Genomic DNA, 14219 nt, shown 5'->3' with positions numbered 1-14219 from the left:
GCTCACGTCCAGTCGCACTGCTCGCTACGCCTTAGCATCTCATTTGCCCTTGGGGAAGGGTGACATGCCAGCGAACAGGTCCATCACGCCGCCGCCTCCACCACCGCCCATATTGTTGCGGCCCGTGCCGCGCTGCGCCTTGGCGCCTTTGTTGGCCGCGCCGGCACCCTGTGCCATGAGATAGATGCAGGGATGGGCGGCAGGCGTGGAACGTCTTAAACTATTGCACTGCCTTCTGTTACAGTACAGACATACTGGCCCTGGTAACGGTTGGTCTGGTGCTACTCGTTGGGCATGCTCGACCATACCTTGCGGATGCCCGTTGCGGAGCTGACCTCGTGTCCGCCGGCGTCCGCTGTTGTGGTCTGCACACGGCACACCGGGAAGAGGCATCAACAGCAAAGATCTTCCGCGTGCCATTTCGGACACGCAAGCGCTACCCCTTCATGGGTTAATCTGTGGGGCTGTCCTCATCCACGCTCACGAACCCATCAAGCTATCTTCAAAGGTCACTTAGCTGGACGCGGACCCCACGCACCTGCACCGACATGCCGCGAGACATGCCCTGGAACAGGGAGAAGCGGCCACCCTTGGTCGCCGCCGGCTGCTGCGATGCCACCAGTGCCGGTGCGGCGCGATTGTCCGCAGCAGACTGCATTGCAGTCGGGCGGTACCGTAGTATGCAGTGGGCAGGCAAGCATCAGGCTCAGCAAGTTCCAAATCCACTGCCGGCATTTACAACACGCATCCGCATCAGTGCCAAAAGTACGGTACCCAGGAAATGTGATGTTACCCCCTTGATCTCTGCTCACCTTGAGGCGCTTGGCGGCGTTGCCCTGCACCGACACGTCCTGGCTGTGAGTCTGGCTGGGCTCGTCCATCTCGCTCTCGGTGGTCAGGTCAGCGAACTCGTCGTGCACGCGCCGGGCCGGCAGCGGCGGCGGCGGCACGCGCGTTGACGGCGGCACCGCGGCCGCCGCCTTGCGCGCGGCCGCCGCAATCGCGACGGTGTTGGCGTTAGATGCGGCGGGCACGCTGGGGGGCGCGGCTGTGGCCGTGAACGTGGGCGGCGGGTTGGCCGCCTTGCGTGCCTTGGCGGCCGCTGGCGGCGGTGGCGGTGGCATGGTGCTCTTGCCGGGCTGCTGCGCCTTGGTGTCGGGGCCCGCAGGGGGCGCCGTGCTGGGACTGGGCTTTGCCGCCGCGTTGTCCGCAACTGCGGGCGCCTCTACCACCTTACCGCCACGCACCACCTTGGGCTGCGCCTTGCCGGCACCAGCGGCCGCCTGCGCCTCAGCGGCCGTGGCCACTGCCTTGGTCGCGGGCGCGGATTTGGGCTCGGCCTCTGCCGGGCGCTTGGAGCCGCCGGTGCCCGCTTGAGTGGCGGTCATGTCGGCGGCAGTGGTCGTGGTGGCGGGCGGCTTGGCGGCTGTCGCGGCCGCCTTGGTCGTGGCCGGTTTCTTCTTGGCACGTCCACCCTGCAAGCCAGTCGACTGTTGCAAGAACATGGAGCGCGTAACGACCGAGAACCACGCGTGGCGCCGCAATGCTAGTATGCTATACAGCTGAGCCCCAGCGCCCCAGCCCGAGCCTCCCTCGTACCTTTGATGCCGGCTGCGACAGCGGCTGGGAGAACAGGCCCGCTGTCTCCTCGTCACCGCTGTCGTGGTCGCTGGGCTTGGCGACCGGCTGCTGTGTGGCCGGCGGCACCTCGCCGTCGGCGTCACCGCGTGCGGCCGGCTGGGTGGCAGCCGGCTGGCGCTTGGGCGGCTGCGCCGCAGCCGTTTGGTTGGCGTCCACATCTAAGGCTTTGGCGGCGGTGGCGTCCCTACTTTAGGAAGTGGCAAAGTTTGGGAGGGCAAACTTAGTCAGCATGGCACGGTACGAGTACAGGCAACAGCCGCAGCAGCGTCAACTCCAGAGAATTGAACATGCCGCCAGGTACCGCATGCACCAAAAAGGCTCACACTTCGGCGCGCTGATTGGCGCGCTCGCGAGCAAGCTCCTCCACCTTGGCAGCCGCCGCGGCAGTTGCGGCGGCCGCTGCGGCGGCGGTAGCCGCTTCCCGCAGGCGCTGCTGCTCCTGCAGGTGCTGCTCAGCCTGCTGCTTCATCTGCTCCTCCAGCTTCGCATTGCGCTGCCGCTGCGCTTCTACCTGCTGCTCCAGCTCGCGCATCTCGGTGTCGCGTGCGGCGCGCTCCGCTTCCTGCTGCCGGCACTGGCGGGCAGCGGCCTCCTCCTTCTCCTGCTGGGACTTCACCTGCAGCCTCGCAGCACGTGTTGGCATGTATTAGTGTCCTGCACTCACACCTAAACAGCCTCAGCGTCATTGCATCCTCTACATGCAAAGCCACATCCCCAACGCGCACCAGCTGTTGGCGCTCCTGCAGCCACGCCTGCTTGCTGGCCTCGTACTCGCGCTGCTGTTCTTCCAGCTGCTGCCGCACCGCCGCCGCCGCGGCCTCGCTCGCTGCAGTCGTGTCCGCTGCGGCCTTGGCGGCGGCCGCCAGGCTCTGCTCCAGCTCGATCACGCGCGCGCGGGCGGTGTCGAGGGCAGCCACGTCCGTGTTGGCGGTGGACTGCAGCTCCTGCAAGCGGCAACAGCAGAGGCGATCCGTGAAAGTGCAAGGACAAGCCGGTGATAAGCCAGCGAATCACACTCTAGGGGGTCCCCAAAGCAGTTCATGCCGGCACGTACCGTGATGCGGCGGTTGAGCTGCTCCATGCTGGCCTCCAGCGCTCGCGCCCGCTCGGCTGCTGCAGCCTCCGCCTCGGCCTTAATCTTGTCAGCCGCAGCGGTCAGCTCAGCCCGTAGCCCTTCCAGCGCGGCCTTGGCCTTCTCCTCGGCGTCGGCCCGCTCAGCGGCGGTGACGGCCTCCATCTCCCTGAGGGAGTGTGGGCAAGGACAGGGGAGCGAGGCAACAGCCGAGCTCAACAGCACGTACATACGAAAAGGCGGCCCCAGGATGCGCGGCAAACTCCAACCAATGTGAATGCTCCTCACACCGGCACTGTACTCACTTGTCCCATTCGTCGCGCTCCTTCTGGTGCGCTGCCTCGAGCTCCGCACGGAGGGCCTTGGCCGCTTCGGCAGCCGCAGCCTTTGCTGCCTTGGTCGCCTTGTCGTGCTCCGCCTGTTCACAAGTTACAAGCAGCAGGCCGCTGGGTCATTGAACTGCATGGATGGGTGCACAGCATTGTGGCAACAACGGCACTACCCACAACGCTGCCCTTCTCGCACCTTGGTCTCCTTTGCCTGCTCGCGCGCCTTGCGGTTGGCCTCCTTCAACTGGTCCTTGAGCGCCGACAGCTCCTCCTCAGACTTCTTGCGCAGGGCCTGAAAACACCGCCAGGCATGGCACGGCTTACGGCATGCGGGCGTGCCCAGCCAACGCAACGGCGTGTGGGCCCGACGTACCGTGCGTGCTGCTGCACTGCTATTCGCAGTACAACGCATTGCAGAAAGCCGTGCTACACCGCACTCAGCTGCACACCGCCCTGCCCCGCACACCTGCAGCTGCTCGCGGGCGGCCGCCTCGCGCTCCTCGGCGCCCTTGGTGGCCAGGCTCTCCGCCGCCTCCAGCGCCGCCGCCATCTTCTTCAGCTCCTCCGCCAGCTGCGGATATGGGGCGGTCGGGTATGGGTGGTTCCCGGTACGACCAGCAAGATCATGGGGATGCGCAACGGCTGAAACCGCAGACGAAGGCAACTAACAAGCACTCAGCGCCCTTAGCCCCAAAACTTGAAGCACCACAGCCTCTTCCCCTGCGCACCCGCTTGGACTCAGCCTCAGCCTCAGCCCGCACGCGGCGCCGCATCTCGTCGTTCTCGCGGCTGGTGCGCTCCTTGAAGCGCTCCAGGCGGGACTCGCACGCGCGCTCCACCTCGCGAATGCGGGCCTCGGAGCCAGCAGTGGCGGCGGCGGCGCGGGAGGCCTCCGAGGCGGCCGCCGCCTTGGCGGCCTCCAGCGCCTTGGTGAGCGCGGCCTGTGCCCCGGAAGTACGGACCGGATGGCGGCACGGCATTGCGTGTGAGGAGCTGAAGGCAAGCGAGGACAGTCAGCACGTGAAGCATACCCTGTCACGGGGGCGCGCACCTCCTTGGACGCGGCCTCCTCCTTGAGCGCCGCCAGATCCACTGCCAGGCGGCCTGCCTCCTCCTGGCGCTCGCTCAGCTCCTGACGAAGTGCGGCCTGTTTCCATAGTGGCGATTTGAAGTGAGAGTAAAGGGAGATGGCGTGTGGAGCCAAGGGAAGACAAAGCTGCCGTGTCGTGGCACAAGTAGAAGCGATAGAAGGACGGGGGGCAGTGCGGGTAAGGGAGCGCCCCTTACCTCCTGTCCCGTTGCCTCCTCGCTGCGCTTGGTCGCCTCTTCCGCCTCGCGCTGCACACGTGCCAGGTTCACTTCCCCGTCTGCCAGTGAAGCCTCAGTTGCCTCCACACGCAGGCGCAGCTGCTCGATCTGCGTGGGAAACACCAATGAAGCTGATGGTCAACACCCGTAAGCTGCTTGCTGCGGGAACCGATTTAACTGGTGCACTGATGGAGTACTACGGGTTTCGAATGACTGAAAGCAAAAGACAGCAGGCGAGTCACACACACAACGTACCTCTGCGTTGGCGACCTTGAGCTCCGAGTTCCCGTCAGCGACGGCAGCCTGGGCCGCCGCGAGCTCCTCCCTCGCCTGGGTCACCTGGGTCTTGAAAGCCTGCGATCCCGGGGCAATGCACCCAGTCGAAAACCGCGCGGCACGCCCTCCAGGTGTGGCAATCTACGCCCCCACTTGCTGCAGGTGCCAACAAGCACTGAGAACCGTACACTGCGCGCACCTGCACCTGGCCCTCCAGGCCGTTGATGCGCTCACGTGCCGCCTGTGCCTCCTCCAGCGCCGCCGCCAGCTGCCGGTCCAGCTGGTGCACGCGCTGCTGCGCCTCCTGGAAGCGCTCCGTCAGCTGCGCCGTGGCCTTGGCGGAGCGGGTCCTGCGACACAAACAGGGCAGCACAGGGAGAGGTGAGAATTAAGAGAGCGCGCAGGGACGCGTGGTGGGGTTGCAGGATGGCCACCTGGAAGGCACCCCAGTAATCCGTGCAAGCATCACCTCTCAGAGTCCAGGTCAATCCGCAGCTGCTCGGCGGCGGTGCGGGAGGCGCTGAGGTCAGCGGTGGCCACATTCAGAGCGCTTTGCAGCGAGGCAGCGTGCACCTCAGCAGCGCGCTCACGGGCTGCCTGCAAGTTGCATGAAACAACAGCAACTGTAGACCATGAGCGAAATGGGTGTGCAAGTTTACAAGGCAAGGGCACGCTGTAAAGTGAGGCTAGCTGCAGCCTGCCGTACCGCCTCCGCCATCTGCCGCTCCAGCAGGCTGTCCTTGCCCGCCAGGTCCTCGCCAGCGCGCCGCAGCTGCGCCTGAAGCTCGGACACCATGCCGTGCGCTGCAGTCACAAGTTCAATGCGTCACCGTGGCAGCACACGCCTTGACACCGTGCAGACCTGACCCACATCGCCGGCAGACAAGATGTATGCCCAGGTTGGCACGTACAGCGGCCCTCGCGCGCTTCCAACTCATCCTTCCCGCTTTGACCCACCTCGACGCAGCTCGGCCGCCAGCTTGTCGCGCGCCGCCGCGGTGTCGTGCAGCGCCGCCTGCGCCTCCGATAGCCCCTGCTCTTGGCCCAGCAGCTGCACGTCAAGGCTGCGGCGGTACTGGTCCACTGCCAGGGGTGGGAACCACGGGATCAGGGCACGGGATCAGGGGCAGGGTATGGCCGGCAACTGCGTGCGGACACGTTCTAGCAGGTGGCATGACAGGATTGGCAGACACATACCCTCATGACTTGAGGCCAGCAACACCAAACTAACATTGTTAAGCCGGGCCACACCTACCTCGGCCCACATCAAGCGACACGTTGCTGATGGTGCCGCGCAGGCTCTCTTGCAGCGCCGTCACCACCTTCATTTTCTCCATCACGTATGACACTTGCTCAGAATCTGCGCAGGTCAAGCGTGGGTACAATTTGTACACAGGGCCGGGATGCAGGGCGGGATAACACGCTTCGCCACAATGTGACACGTCTCCATGTGCAGCCTTGCAGCGCGCTTACCAGCCTTGGCCTTAGCCCGCATCTGCACGTTCTCCTCTCGCTCCCGCGCCAGCTCCTGCTCAGTGCGGTTCAGCGCCATCTGTACGTCCGCCAGCTTCTCGCGCTGCAACGCGATGGAGAGTAGGGGAGTAGGGGGCGGGTCATCCAGCACTTTTGCCCATGTGGGTCGGGCCGCTTGTGGTCAACGCTGCTACCAGGTGAATGGTCAGCCGGCATATCAGTGCGTATTGACCGCCGGCGGTTAACAGCACAGATCAAGGGACTGCTCAAGCTTGGCGTTGCGGCGCAATGTGGGTCTACGCCATAGCCGCCCGGGTCAACGCGCCGTCCCCATGTCGCGCTCAGAAGCAACAAACCTAATTGGCCCCGCGTCCCAAACCTACGTAGGTCGCGACGTCATGACGAGTGCTCTCCTGTTCCTCCATCATGCGGTCTGCGAGGAAACGAAAGCGCCCGAGGAGGCGAGCCCGAAAGTAAGCCGCTCGCTGACCGAATAGCCCACCGAACTGCGTTGCCGATAGCTGCTGCTGCTGCTACAATCCCCACACAGCAAGTGAGAGCCACCTCGTTTCCATCAACCAGACAGCAAGCGCGCGCACCTGCGTGGCGCTTGAGGTGGTCCAGCACCGCGCCAGCAGAGCCCGCGCCCAGCAAGCCGCTTGCCATGGATGCAGATGGCCCGCCAGGTAACAGCTTTTGGCGTAGGCTGGCACCAATACCGCTGACTGGCGAAGGCTCCAGTAGCTGGGAGCTGGCAGGACGAAGCGCGCCACCGCCCAGGCTGGGCGGCTTGAGCGCCGACAGCTGAGAGTTCATGCTCTCTGACTAACACGTATAAGTTAAGGGGATCACGAGAACACTTGTCTGTGGTTATGCGCCCGGTCAAGCCCGGGATGTTCCAAACATCTGCAAGGCCTCCGGCGGGGCTGTATGGATGGCTGTCTATTTGATATCAGCTTCTATCTGTGACAAGCTGCTGCAGGATCAAACAGGCATGGGGCGAGTCGCGAACGACCGGCACTTTGCCCCTCCCCCCGACTCGTGGGTCCAAAACCCATGCCGCGCGATGAGCACAGCACGCCACTTTCCAGTCAGGTCTGCACCGTTGCCCGCTCAGCTTATCTTCCGATTATATTGTTTCCATGCATAAAGCAATGCTGACCTAGGTCTGCTTAGACTGCCACTGGAAGCCATGCAGTCGAGTGCGTCGTCTCCGACCTTGCTGATTGCAGCGCTGGCCCGCAAACTGTCTAGAATATCATGTGACGCATCTGTGATGTTGCTGAGGAGCATTCGCGAGCAGCATGGACTGGTAAGTTGCGGTGCGCTTGCCATCTCGTGCCGCTCGCGGCGTATTGCAGAGCCTTGTTGTGAAGACAGCTATGTATAAGGGCCTAGCTCGTTTGTACATTTACCGGTCTAAAGCACTCATAAGTGAGGCGTGTGGCTCCCGGTGGGGCCCCGTTTCGCACGGCAGGCGCACGACCGATGTCCGGGTACCCCATGCCGCCATGCGCACAGGCGGAGGTGTCGGCCGAGGCAGCGGAGCTAGCAAGCCGCCGCAACCTGCCTCTGGTGAAGCTGCCGGCGGTCGTAGAGGCGGAGGTGGACGCAGTCCTGGCTGGTGGGTCTGGGCGGGCGCAGGTGCGCCTCTGCGCTGGCGTGGATCCGCGGACGCGGCCTCCCCAGCTGCTATCATACACCACCGCAATCGCTCTTGCCTCACCCACAGAGCAAGGCGTGACCACGCGGGAGGCTGGGCGACTGGCAGCCGACATCCGGGACAGGCTCAAGGTGGGACGGCGTGCAGTGGCCCCTGGTTTCCACCAGCGGCGCTTCACTGTCTTGGCCTGCTCGCCTTCCTCACCCCGGCCCACCGTCCAGCCAGCCCACCCCACTTCCCCACTTCCGCGCTTCGCAGAAGCTGAGCCACTCTCCCCACCGCGGGGGCCTGACCCCGGTGCGATCCAAGCCCGCCTCGGACAACCCCGCCAACCAGCCCTTCCCGCGTGCCATCCGAGCGCTCACCCCCAGCCGCCAGCCACGGTTGCGCGGGGTGGAGCTTGCGGCGGCGCGGGAGGCGCTGGAACGCGGGGAGGTGGGCGGCCTGAGCGTGGCGGAGCTGAACGCGGCGCTGGGGCTGCCGCCGCCGCTGGAGGACAACGAGCGGCTGGGTGGGTGTGAGCACTGGGTGGACTGCCGGTATTACGAATGGGTGGGTAGCTGGGTTGGGGCGCTCTGCCATCGTCGCGGGCTTCGCTTGACCCAGCCGCTTTCTGTTTTCGGCCTGCAGCTGACATGCTGAGGAAGATTGCGCCCAACTACAAGTCTATGGACCAGGTGGGTGGGACCTAGGACGGCGGAGGAGCTCCTTCGGCCCGCCCGCCTTGCTGCAGCTCGGAGGCGTGGCAACCCCGCCCCGAGCACATTCCACGCCTGCAACGCCGCTGACCCTAGCCGCAAGCATCCCCCCGGTGTAGCTGTGTGCCGTCTGGTAACGACGACGTTCACGGCTCTGGCAACATGCACAGGCGCTTGGCGACCTCGTGGCTCGCTTCGCGCCCGAGTACGCAGCCTGCCGCCGCGTGCTGCAGGAGGCTGTCGGGTGGGTGGCTATGAAGTGGTCGGGTGAAGGAAGGCGTGGGCCGGTGTGGCGATGCGAGGGGTGTGGGGGCCACTGCCTGCCCGCCTGTCAGCGCCGTGAAGTGAGGCGTGTGTCTGGTAGGTAGCTGGCGGGCAGCACAGGCATGCCATTGCATCCGGGATACCGTATGAGTTATGAAACCGGGGTCTCGTCTTTTTATGCGCCCGCACTTGTAGGCTGCTTGGGTCACGGTCAGCGGTCGCGGCTGACACCGGCTCTGGCGATGGTGGCGGCACTTGGCCGCCGCGGGAGGTCCTAATCCATGGCGCCGGCTCCGGCGCGGCGGTGATTGCGGCACTTGAGGTAAGAACCATGTGATCCGGCTGCACGGCTGATTCCAAGCGTGCCGCACTTGTCCGGCAGCCGCAACTTTCCGGCTGCTGGGTCTCCGCGGCACGGAGCGCCACCGCTGCCAGTGGGAGTCAGCCGCCAACCCTTGCGGTGCCTGTGCCTGTGCCTGCACCTGTGCCTGCGCCCACGCCTGATCCTGCGCCTGCGCCCACGCCTGCATCTTCGCCCTTGCAGACGCTGCCGCTGGGCTCGCTGGAGAGTGCGGTGGCGGTGGAGGAGAGCATCATGCGGCAGACACTGGGCGCGCGGCTGGAGCGCCGGTACCGGGCCGCCGTGTCTGGCGGTTCGGACGGCGGCGGCGCCGGCTTGGCTGCTGCTGCTGTGCACGCCTCGTTCGGGCCATGGAACCCGAGGCATAGGGGCGGCTCTAGCGCGGCGGTGGAACTGGACAGTGCCGAGCGCGTCAAGGGAGGCGCACGTGCTGGTGCTGGTGCTGGTGCTGGTGCTGGTGCTGGTGCTGGTGCTGGTGCTGGTGCTGGTGCTGGTGCTGGTGCTGGTGCTGGTGCTGGTGCTGGTGCTGGTGCTGGTGCTGCGGGTGCCGCTGAGGGCGCGGCTGCTGCTGGTGGCGGCGGCAGCTGGCCGCGTGTCAGCTGGGTCCGCGGCCTGGCCCCCGTCCACAAGTCGCCCGGGTCACAGCGGAGGAGGTAGGCGGGTCGGGGCGCGGGACTCTGTATCCGGTCATCGCGCTGACCTGTCGGATGCGTGCACCTCACAGCAAGGCACCCACAGCAGCCGTGCGGCGTGTCGTTACTGTTCATTCCCCGACTCCCTTGCTGTCCTCCTTGCCCTCCGCGCTCGCTCCCCGCCGGACCTCTTGCACGCTTGACTACCCGTGTCGCACACTGACACGCGCCGCAGGTACGACCTGGTGATTGCGCCCTACCAGCTGGTGCTGCTGCCCACACTGGAGGTCAGTGCGTGCCTGTGTGTGGACGCCAGTGCGCCCGCTCGTGTGGGCACAAGTGCGCGTCAGGGCGTCAGCGTGCATGTGCGCTTGCTTGCGGGCGTCGGTGCGGCTCTACGGGTGTGTGCGGCAGTGCGGCAGCGCTGCTGGCTTGCGGAAGCGGCGAAGGAGTTGTGGCGGGGATCTGTATGTGGTTAGGTGCGGCTCAGCCCGCATTCAAGAACCATCTGACCAGCCCGTCACTTGCACACTACCGTACTTCTGGTAGACAGTGCTGACTTTGAGCTGCCTCGTTGCTTCCTCGCTGTGCGCAGGACAAGATGACCCTGGTGCGGCAGCTTTGGGAGCGCTGCGGCGGCTCCCTGGTGCTAGTGGAGCCGGGCACACCCGCCGGCTTTGGAGACCTGGCGGAGGCGAGGGAGCTGCTGCTGGCGCTGGAGGTGGGAGCAGCTTGCAGCTCAAGACTTTGTGATATGTGTTCCGAATGCTATTGTGCTTTGACTTTCCGTCCGGGTTGTTGGGGGGTTGGTCCGAGAGCACATTCAAGGATTGCTTGGCTGTGTGTTGACGCGGTCGCCCTTCGGCTCTCCGGACGAACTGCAGGCCCGGCGCGGTCAGCAGCTGCAGGCAGCGTTGGAGCGCGGCGACGCCCGTGCGGCGGCCAAGCTAGCGGGGTCGGGGGCGCACGTGGTTGCGCCCTGCCCGCACGACGGCGCCTGCCCGCTGTGGAAGGTAAGGCGGTGCCAACGGGCGCATGAGGCACACGGCTCACTCGAGGCTCCTTGTGCACGCCAGGCAGAGTCTGCGGCCCTTAGCGCCCCACTGCTGTCCGACCATGCGTGCCCTTTCTTTTGAACGGTATGTTTATTCACATGCACTCATACACGCATGCGCTTACACTGTATCCGTCCATCATGTTGGCTGCTCCATTCGACCCTGTGTCACCAGGTGGGCCGTAGCACCTGGTGCTCATTCGAGCAGACGCTGCTGCGACCCGACTTCATGCGGAACACCGCGGAGCGCCGCCTGCCAGGGGCGCCGCTGCCGCGCCGGTACGGCGCCAAGGACAAGCAGGTGCGGATCATTTAAGAGGACGAACGTGGAAGAGGTGGATGTCGGTGCGCTGCCTCCAGTGCGCAAACTCAAACCTGTTGCATTCTGTACATCTGCAGGTTGCCATTGTGCAATGTTCGTCGTCAAAGTCAAAGAGTTACCCTGCCGTACAAGTCATTGCATCCGCTTGCTCGCGCTCAGACCGGCTCATGCCCACACACACGCTCACGCAGGATGAATGCTTCACCTACCTGGTGATACGGCGCGGGCCCCGGCCGCAGCGGCGCGTGGCGGTGGCACGCGCGTATGCCCCAGCTGCTCCGCCGGCGCAACCCTTGGCAGGGCCGGGCACCGGCAGCGGTGAAAGTGCGGAGCCCGCAGCGGCCGCCGCAGCGGCCGCCGCCGCTGGGCTGCGTGTGCCGCAGCGGGCGGTGCTGATGCAGGTGCTGATTGACCGGATGGCGGCGACAGAGCCAGAGGCTGACACTTCAGGGAATGCGGCACTGCCAAAGGGCGGCGGCAGCAGCAGTGACGGCGAGGGCGCGGGTGATCGTGGCGAGCAGCGGGCCCGCACACCGCTGTTTGGGCATAGCGCCGGTGCAGCAGCTAGCGTCAACGCAGCGGGTTCGTCCGCTGCTGGTGCTGCTGCTGCTGCTGATGCCGCACTGGCGGCAGCGGGCCCCCTGCCAGGAGTCGGCGGCAGCAGCAGCCCTGCCGTCGCTGCGTTTACGCGCAAATATCCTGCTTATGGCCCGGGGCTGGTGGGGCGGCTGCTTGCGCTACAGGCAAGTGGCGTTGACAATCTTGTAGTGCTTGGTGGTTTCGGGAGGCATGACCCTACCCAGTGCGGCTGGAATGGCTTGGCACTGGGGGTGCTGATGAATTTCGTATTGTTGCCGCAATGGCTGCTGGCTTACAATGGGCTGTGCGTCATGCGGTTTGCAGGAGGCGGGAGTGGACTGGGCGACGGCCTCGCAAGAGGCAAGCAACACCGCGGCCGAGGCCCCGGAGCAGGAGCAGGTGGGCGGTGTGACGGGCGTTGTGGCCGGCAGCAACAGCAGCAAGCCGGCGGGGTCGGTTGCGAGCCAGCACCGCCCAGGCCTGGATGCGGCGCTGGCCCAGATGGCCATGTCGCTGGTGCCCTCGGGCTCAACCGCGCTGTCGGCGCCGGCCGCTGAGGCCCTGCGTGCGGCGCTGCTGCAGGCGGGGCAGCCGGGTGCAGATGCAGCAGACGAGGGGCTGGGGGCCGAGCAGGGCGGCAGCGAGGGGCTGGGGGCCGAGCAGGGCGGCAGCGAGGGGCGGCTGTCGCGGCTGAGCCGGCAGGACGTGAGCGATGAGGAGTACGCAGCGGCGGAGGCGCAGCTGCTGCGGCGCGTCTATCTCGGCGGAGGCAGTGCAAGCCGCGCCGCTGATGGCGCCGCCGGGGCTGGGGGAGCCTCACCCGCCTGGGACGGCGACAGCGGCGCTCCTGCAGGCAGCGACAGTGAGAGTGACAGCGACGACGAAAGTAGCGCCGCAGGCGCTGCAGGAGGCCGGGACCCCAGGGCGGTCGTGGTGGCGCCGCCGGCTGAGGTGCACCTGGCGCTGGCGTCCTCGTACGGCTGGGGCCGGGTGCTGCGGCCGCCGCGGCGGCGGGGCAAGCACGTGGTTGTGGACATGTGCATGGGGCCGCAGCAGCAGTACCTGTTTGCGGACCAGCCAGCAGGCAGCGGCGTGGCTGCGGCTGGGGCGGTGGCGGCCGAGCAGGCTGCCGGCACAGGCAAGGGCGAGGGGCAGGGCTTGGAGGCAGCGGGTGGCGCGGACGATGGCCAGCGGTCTGGCGGCGCCGCAACAGATGGGGGGCGTGGGAAGCACGCGGAGCAGGACGAGGCGGAGTCGACAGCTGGGCGAACCGTGCAGCAGGTGCGTGCGGCAGTGTGGTCGAGGGCATACCATGTTGGTTACCGGTAGGTCACTGCCGTGGCAGACGACACGCCGTCAGTCGCGTCCATGCCGCCGTGCGGCGTGCGTGCGCCCTTGCAGCCCAGCCCTGAACACATTCCGACTGACCTCTGCTCGTGCCCCTCATCTACGCCCTGCGTGCATGTCCCACACCGTTCCGCCCGCCACCGCACCGCGCCAGGTCGTTCCCCGCTCCGCGCGCAACAGCTGGATGGGCGTGCCCGCCTACCGCCTGGCCCGGCACCTGGGGTGGGGCGACGTGTGGCCGGACTGGTTCGCGCGCAGCCACACAGTCAAGGAGGTGGGGCCCGTGCCGCGGCGGCAGCAGCAGCAGCGGCAGCGGCCTGGGGAGGAGAGGGCGGCTGGGCACGGGGAGGGGGAGGGACAGGGGGAGGGCGTGTCAGAGGTGGAGGTGAAGGAGCACGGCAGTACGTACCAGGGCACGGGAGGTGTGAGGTCGGACGGCTACAATTAAGGGCTAGGGCCGGCAGTGTTAGTTAGTGTCGGGTAGGCGGTTTTGAAGAGCCGTTTCATATGGGGTACACATGCTTATGAGGCAGACTTTGTACGACAAACATTTGCGCATTTGGTACAGTATTACCGCTTGCCCTCCTGCAAGGCGGTGTTGACAAGATGTCTTCCCTCGCATCGGACAAGTGTTCCCCGGTCACGGGCCAATGGGCTGAGCCACGTATCCAGTCTGAGGCCGCAAGCGTCTACCTCTACCCCGGCCATGCCCGAGAGATGAGGTAGACGCTTGCGGCCTCGGACTAGCTAGAGACGTACGTGGCGTGGGCTCAGCCCACTCTTCCCTTGCGAGGGGAAACCACATATCTTGTCCTGCTGTTGATGCACCCTGCAAGCTTACTGCTTGGGAGACACCAGGGAGGATGGATGGATGGTGTTTGCTGGGCGGAGTGAGCGTGTGTGAGGGCGAGGCGCATGGAGCATGCATGTATGTTGTGTGGCTAGCATGCATATTTGCATTCGCTCCGCCGTGTGACTGGTGCGACCGCGCCAGGGCGACAGTGGGCGCGGGCGGGCGGTGATTACTCCTGTATGTGCAGCGTGCACGTGTGTGCCGTATGGAGGGAGCGGGCCTTGGGAGGATAGCGAGAGGACGGCGAGGCGTGGGGGCGGCGAGGACGGAGAAGGCGAGGGCGTGTTACATGCCAACTTGCCAAGCAAGGCCCCTCGCTCAGAGCTGTGTAAGGTGGTGTTGAGAAA

General features: G+C 65.9%; 2 protein-coding genes across 3 annotated transcripts; one reads left to right on the top strand and one right to left on the bottom strand.

Moving 5' to 3' along the window:
- Positions 1-7: 7 nt before the first annotated feature.
- On the bottom strand, positions 8-7149 carry CHLRE_05g237650v5 (uncharacterized protein). 2 transcript variants are annotated; one of them, XM_043062293.1, is made up of 23 exons: positions 6699-7149; positions 6483-6532; positions 6100-6202; positions 5882-5986; positions 5584-5709; positions 5333-5430; positions 5096-5223; positions 4826-4976; positions 4606-4704; positions 4330-4458; positions 4094-4189; positions 3771-3983; positions 3509-3613; positions 3239-3334; positions 3019-3131; positions 2696-2882; positions 2367-2585; positions 1965-2257; positions 1600-1828; positions 813-1490; positions 539-652; positions 309-365; positions 8-168 (listed from the first exon to the last, which is right to left on the bottom strand). In XM_043062293.1, the coding sequence occupies exons 1-23, from the start codon at positions 6913-6915 to the stop codon at positions 40-42; spliced, it is 3735 nt and encodes a 1244-aa protein (XP_042924857.1). In that variant the 5' UTR covers positions 6916-7149; the 3' UTR covers positions 8-39. The 2 variants fall into 2 exon arrangements, with proteins under 2 accessions (XP_042924857.1, XP_042924858.1); XM_043062294.1 differs by having other exon boundaries at positions 1600-1825.
- Positions 7150-7249: 100 nt separating this feature from the next.
- On the top strand, positions 7250-14216 carry CHLRE_05g237600v5 (uncharacterized protein). Its single transcript, XM_043062292.1, has 15 exons — positions 7250-7411; positions 7621-7723; positions 7832-7893; positions 8021-8273; positions 8393-8439; positions 8631-8704; positions 8920-9046; positions 9269-9738; positions 9953-10004; positions 10313-10438; positions 10602-10730; positions 10947-11072; positions 11285-11836; positions 11997-12953; positions 13174-14216. Exons 5-15 carry the CDS (start codon positions 8398-8400, stop codon positions 13465-13467), a joined length of 2949 nt encoding a protein of 982 aa, XP_042924856.1. The 5' UTR covers positions 7250-7411; positions 7621-7723; positions 7832-7893; positions 8021-8273; positions 8393-8397; the 3' UTR covers positions 13468-14216.
- The last annotated feature ends 3 nt before the right edge of the window (positions 14217-14219 follow it).

Source organism: Chlamydomonas reinhardtii, chromosome 5 (genome assembly GCF_000002595.2).
Source record: "Chlamydomonas reinhardtii strain CC-503 cw92 mt+ chromosome 5, whole genome shotgun sequence".
NCBI lineage: Eukaryota > Viridiplantae > Chlorophyta > Chlorophyceae > Chlamydomonadales > Chlamydomonadaceae > Chlamydomonas > Chlamydomonas reinhardtii.
The sequence above is the reverse complement of the archived record's forward strand: the minus strand, read 5'-3'. Positions and strand labels throughout refer to the sequence as shown.

What these genes read in the sequence shown, in the direction of transcription:
- CHLRE_05g237650v5 (XM_043062293.1), bottom strand. Translation starts at nt 6,915, where the DNA reads ATGAACTCTCAGCTGTCGGCGCTCAAGCCGCCCAGCCTGGGCGGTGGC. An exon ending in AGGAGGCCGCGTCCAAGGAG is followed by an intron (nt 3,984 to 4,093) that starts GTGCGCGCCCCC and finishes TCCGGGGCACAG; the next exon opens with GCCGCGCTCACCAAGGCGCT. An exon ending in CCGCCCGCGAGCAGCTGCAG is followed by an intron (nt 3,335 to 3,508) that starts GTGTGCGGGGCA and finishes CGGTGTTTTCAG; the next exon opens with GCCCTGCGCAAGAAGTCTGA.
- CHLRE_05g237600v5 (XM_043062292.1), top strand. Translation starts at nt 8,398, where the DNA reads ATGCTGAGGAAGATTGCGCCCAACTACAAGTCTATGGACCAG. An exon ending in GTGCTGCAGGAGGCTGTCGG is followed by an intron (nt 8,705 to 8,919) that starts GTGGGTGGCTAT and finishes CCGCACTTGTAG; the next exon opens with GCTGCTTGGGTCACGGTCAG. An exon ending in ACGGCGCCAAGGACAAGCAG is followed by an intron (nt 11,073 to 11,284) that starts GTGCGGATCATT and finishes ACGCTCACGCAG; the next exon opens with GATGAATGCTTCACCTACCT.